The following is a 5,872-nucleotide window of genomic DNA, read 5'->3' as shown; positions in this document are numbered from 1 at the left end:
AATTAAATTCAGTTTATTTATACAGCACCAAATCACAGCAAAGTTGTCTCAGGGAACTTTACAGGAACATTCTCATACATAGAAAAGCCAATCAGTAAAGTTCTACTCTGCACCGCCATAAACAAAACTTTATTCTTGCACACAGTGTAACTCCTACACACTTCTATATATTTCACCCAAAAACATTGAGGTTCACTTGCATTCCCTGTTCAATTCCAGTCCAGAAAAACACTCACTAAAAAAACACAAACATTCACTAATGGGGGGGGGGGGGGGGGGGGTCGTCATTCTGCTTGTTTCCTTGGTGTTTGTGGCACCGAGTGAAGCCTTGTTTTGTGTCTGAGGTGGATTCTCATTCATTTTCAGTTATTTTTCCCTCCAGTTTTTTTTTTTTTTACATAATTTTTGGAGAGCCTCAAAAATGGTAACACATTTGACTGTACCTGTAAATGTGCTGTCCTGTTTTCGCTTGTATCTGCTCATCTTCTTTTTATTCATGTTGTGTGTTTCTGTGTGTATGTGTGTGCGTTCCTCTCAGTCTCTGCAGAGAACCTGGAAAAGAGCCTCAGGCAGATGGAGAGGCAGCTGCTGCAGCTCGAGAAAGACCTGGAGACTTTCTCCTCCCCCGATGACCCCCGTGACATGTTTTTCACCAAAATGGTCATATCCTTTTCACATTTATGCATTTGCTCCCTGCTCTGGGGTTGTATATTGTGAGTTAACTGTAAATGAACAAAGATATTAATGTAACACATTTTTTGCATCTATCACCTACAAACTTGTCATTCTCTCCATTAATTGAATTAGTTTGTATTCCCCTTATTCTTTACTTAAATTGCTGCACTAACATGTTGTAGAACCTGTGAAGTGTTCTTCTGGTATTGGGCTCAGTTCCATTTAGTTTTTATAAAGCTTTTAGCTTTGGTGCCCATACATTTCCCTCAAAATTATAGTTCAGACATCATTCCCAAAACATTACCCATGAGTTATGCATGTTTCAGAAACCAGTGAGAGAGCAAACATATTGGAAATGTGGATCATTTTAAATATTGTTTTTTGAAGCCGTCAGATTGGAGTGGAGCCTCACTTTTTCACGCCGCCCAAGAAAACTTTAAAGCTTTCAGTAAAAAAAACTTTACACCTAAATAATCCTCCAAAACAACAGTTTTAATGTTTGTTCGATAGACTGATGAGAAACTAACAGACCGACAGTTTTTCTGAAAAGTTTCTGCACTGAGAGTTACCTGTCAAGGTGCTTCAGATGATTAGGCATTGTGAGGGGTGTTTTTTTTATTTTTTTATTATTATTTTAGCATTGTCTAACACACCTGGGATACAAGAACACACTCTGCTTTGAAAAAAAAAACAACTTTGCTGGGACTAAAAATCTTCTTATTTCTGTCATAAAAATCAAATTTGATGAGTGCAAAAGTGTGTTCTTACAGAACATTTCTGATTAACGACAATAAATCAAGATTTTACATCCAGATATCCAGTTTTTATGCAGAATGCAAGTTCACTACATGAGACTCCGCAGTGTAATTAATACGTGTTTGTAGGTGATATTAGGCCATTTTCTCAAGTAATCTTCCCAGTAACTGATGACTGATAGATGAACAACATTAACCCCAACTGATCGTTACAGTCTGCCAAATGTGTAGAATTTAGTAAATTTTTATACGCCCGTCGAAGACGGATGTTTTATGGTATAGTCTGTGGATGGGTTAAATGCAGAGACTAATTTTGCCATTGTATGGAAACATACAGTGCTGACATTGTGATGACATTATTATTATTATTATTATATGTACTTAAACTCTCTCTCATCCCGCCCATAACTTCTGATCTGCTCAAGAAAATTTTAAGAAACTTCAGACACATATAGGTCACAAATCAAAGTCAAAAGTTAAACAATGTTTTTGCTTGTCCAGGGCATTCCTATAGATTACTGTATTGCTGTATAATGGTTTGTTGACAGGAATAAAATGTGACATAGAGTACTCTTGTTTTCTAATCAATTAATATCACCAGTGCATAACCCAAAATGCTCCTCTAAAGACGGAGCAAAGTGGACAGAGAAACATAAGGTAGACTGAGGAAAAATAAATCTAATTCCATCCTCATAAATTAAAGCTTGCTAAAAAGATACTGGAACAGAAGTGTTAAAACAGAGAAAATGGAGGAATAAAATGTGTAGCCTCTCCCAGCCTTGGCCACCCTTGGTTTCCAGTTGCCTCTCGGTGCTGTGCACAAGTAATAAGTGGACCCTGTCCTATAGTCAGCCCACCGTGCCAGCCTCCCTCAGCTCTTTTTTAAGTTCTTAAGACCGAAGGCAACTTCAAAATGAAAGGAAAGGCTAGAGTAGTTTCAAAGCTTGCTCTTTTCTTTCTCTGTCAGTGACAGTCAACAGGGTTTATCCCTGAAGAGCAATTCCACTTATTGAATTGCCGTTTAATTATGACATAGCTAAAGCATTAAAGCACGGCCCCAGCACCGTGCAATTTCACTGCCCATTTGGGGTATATATAGGTCTGTTGCTGAGAGCTGTGTTTGACAGCAGAGTAAATTATTCAGCGTCTTCTGAGTTTGTTCTACAGGATCAGGTTGACAGGTATATCTCAGGCCAGGTGTGTTCAATAATACACTCTGTTCCTTGCCCTCCTCCTTCATGTAGTTTTGATCAGTAGCCTAGGGGCTGGGGCACTGATGACTTGTGCTGAGGCAGTTTGTAGAGAACTTCAGAGCAACACAGAAAATATATTTGATTGATGTGTCTGTCATTGCCATGCACATCAATGCTTAGTTCCCTGGATAAAATGTCCAGAGACTGAAAACTGATTTCATTTTAAAATGTAACATGTAATAATATAACGCAAAGAAGATAGAAACCGTTTAAGCGTATCACCAGGTGTCATGTTGTGCTCCATCTATTGGCACCTGCTTGTGTTCAGGTTTTAGGTTTCTGCACTTTGAAATCGACTGACTTTCAGCAAAGGTTTATTAGCAGCTCCTGCTAAAAATGTTGAGCTAATGCAGTTTTTATTATCACCCTTACCAATAGTCCCAATCCTCTTTACAGTCAGTACAGGAGTCTGTTGTTATTAATTGCATAGCTTTTTTATTGTTTGAGAAATTCATATTAGCGTTTCACTGTTATTAAATGTTGGAAATTAATTCCTTAGAATTTAAATCATTGCAACTGGACTTTTTTCTGTAGTTGAAGATGTTTTGCTTCTCATTTGGGAAGACTCTTCATTTTAATTTTCCCCTTACTACCGAGGGTCGTTGGGGTCTTTGTCAGCTGGATTCTCATGAGATAAATTGGTATGAAACTGACTGGAGATAAACTCCACACAGTAACTCCACTATTTTTCCCCAAACCAGCATTTTTTCCCCCTCATAAACCTGTTATTGATTCTAGAAAGATTTTCCATAAATAATAAGGTTTTCTGTTCTGCTCTATTCAAGGCATTTTATTGTTCATCAGCTGTGTCTGTTTGTTGAGGTTTTACAGTATATAAAGGTGATGCTGTATTTGAGAAGTTGGTGCCTTCAACATTAACACAAACATGAACTCTATGATAGTTGTTATGTATGTCACATTTGTTTAGATTTGAGGCAAATCTATAGTATTATTGTTTTTAAATGTAAGAACGTAACGGTAGTGTTTCAAAATGTTTTTCCTCTTTAACCCAGTTTTGAAAAATACAATTCTGGGGCGTCCACCGTGTGGATACCTGGCTCAAAATATATAAACCTTTTGTGCATTTCAGTGGTGGGCATGGTTCCGCTAATTCACCAGTAGTGGAACTAACTTCCCCTTTAGCAGATTAGCATATTCGCTAACTTTGAAAACCTTTAGCGGACTTGCCTTCCACTAAATTTAAATATGGCAAATTCAAGTCCGTTAATTTATTTTATTTTATTTTTATTACAGTTCTCCCCATTAAAACTATACAGCAATTTACACAAAGCAATGCTATGCAGAAACTAAGCGCCACCTGGTGACATCACGACCCTCACGGTGCTTTCCCCCCATATATACCGTAATCAGTCTCTGACTCCTGGTGTCGGTTTACAGCCAATAGTAGAGACTTTTTAACATAAATGTCAAACCAAAGCAAAACAGGAAAATAACACGAAAACCCCATTTTCACAACAGTCAGAAACATTGCACACATCATTTCTGCCCACCATGCTTTGCAATGATAATGCCATCTCTGGGATGTGACACTCGCACACATTTCACACAACTTTACCTTAACACAAACATAATTATTTTGGGGATAATATAGATGACAACACACAGCAACTTTGTAGTTAATTTATAAAAGTAGTTAACCACAAAGTGGATCGCCAACGTGAGTTTATTCATTATAGTAAATGACGCACGGGAGCTGTCCGACACACACTGAATGCATCACTCTGCTTCAGCACAGCAGTTCTGCTCCCCCGATTGGTTCTGATGGACCGGATTCATTTCTGAAAGCTCACCTCTGAACAGGACATGGATGCTTTTCGTGTAATCTATGAATCATTTAAAGTTGTGTTCACTTACAACGTTATCACATTACAGACATTCTTACAATGTTTTTACTTTAGCATTAGCTTTCTCTTTTTTAAAATGTTATATCTGTTAAGTGGTTTTAGCGCTAGCAAATCTAACTTTTAAGTTAGCTGTGCCCACCACTGGTGTATTCACAATATGTCATTCCCATGTGGAAAGGTCTTATAACTGGGAGATAAGTGGCCTTATAAACAAAACAACAACAAAACATTGGAATATACTTTATAATTGCTTAAAATTAAAACAACTGGACTCCTTTTTTAAATTTGAAGACATTTATGTAGTTATAACTGTTGAAGATCTTCCTCCTGTAAACAGGGGTGCAGGACCAACTTCAGCTACAGAACCAATGTCAGTTTACTTTGATTTCAGACTCCTAGAAATTAAAATCTACAAAACATTAGAAACTCATGTTTGTATAATGGAGTCATTTACAGATGTTGTATGGAATAATTCTGATAATTTGTGAAGTTCTTGTTGATTCACAGTCTAAGACATTGGTATTTCTATTTTTTCCTCCTGCAAAATATTGCTTTATTATTGTGGATGCTTCTTGACAAAAATTATAGTCACATTATGATTTTATAGATAGCAGAAGAACCTGCAGCTGATGTAGTTTGGCTGCAATAGTCGTAATTTTTATAGGCGAAATCTAACCTTGCCAGCCACGCATGAGAAGCTAGAAATATCACATTGGTGAAAATTTCATTTTCACTTTGTTCGCCACTTGAGTATACAGTTATTGGTCTATGGTGTTGCACTTCTGAATCCGAGCCCAGGCTTGTAAAGGTGGCAGATCAGAACATGAGAGAAGCAGGAGGAGGATGGACAAATGAAGAATTGGAGACTGAAGTATGATGGAACAGGCGGGTGGGTGGGAGGTAATGGGGAAGAGCTTGAGAGGAAAAGAGGTTTTGAGATTGAGCTGCGGTGAACTAGAATAGGGAAGCAGTCATAAGATAGGGAACAAAAAGGGGGAAATATATTGCACTCCACAACTCTTGGCTATTTTTCCCACCCACTATGACCTCCTTAATGCTTCTTTCCCCGACATTCTGGCTTGGAAACAAATTACTGACAAGTCAGTCTGGGAGGAGTGCCTATTGAACAGCATTTATCCAGCTGTGAATAGGTAGTCTCATCCTCAGCCAGATTCAACTGAGGCCAAATCTCAAATAGGTCCATCAATTGAGCTATAATGAAGGAGCACAATAAGAGCCAGGATGCTGCCCACACTCTTGTATGATACTGCACACAGACACACACACACACACACACACACACACACACACACACACACACACA

General features: G+C 38.1%; 1 protein-coding gene across 1 annotated transcript in view; it reads left to right on the top strand.

Annotated features, from left to right (window-relative positions):
- Window positions 1–5,872, top strand: part of LOC119425512 (protein diaphanous homolog 3) — a 305,646-nt gene that overhangs the window by 133,622 nt on the left and 166,152 nt on the right. Inside the window, exon 25 of the mRNA XM_037693044.1 lies at window positions 539–663. Within this exon, the coding sequence (XP_037548972.1) occupies window positions 539–663 (125 nt within the window). The remainder of the gene's footprint in view (window positions 1–538; window positions 664–5,872) is intronic.

This window comes from Nematolebias whitei, chromosome 2 (genome assembly GCF_014905685.2).
Source record: "Nematolebias whitei isolate Nwh7 chromosome 2, NemWhi1, whole genome shotgun sequence".
In the NCBI taxonomy this organism is placed as follows: Eukaryota; Metazoa; Chordata; class Actinopteri; order Cyprinodontiformes; family Rivulidae; genus Nematolebias; species Nematolebias whitei.
Note: the sequence above shows the minus strand (reverse complement) of the source record. Positions and strands in the feature narration are given on the sequence as shown.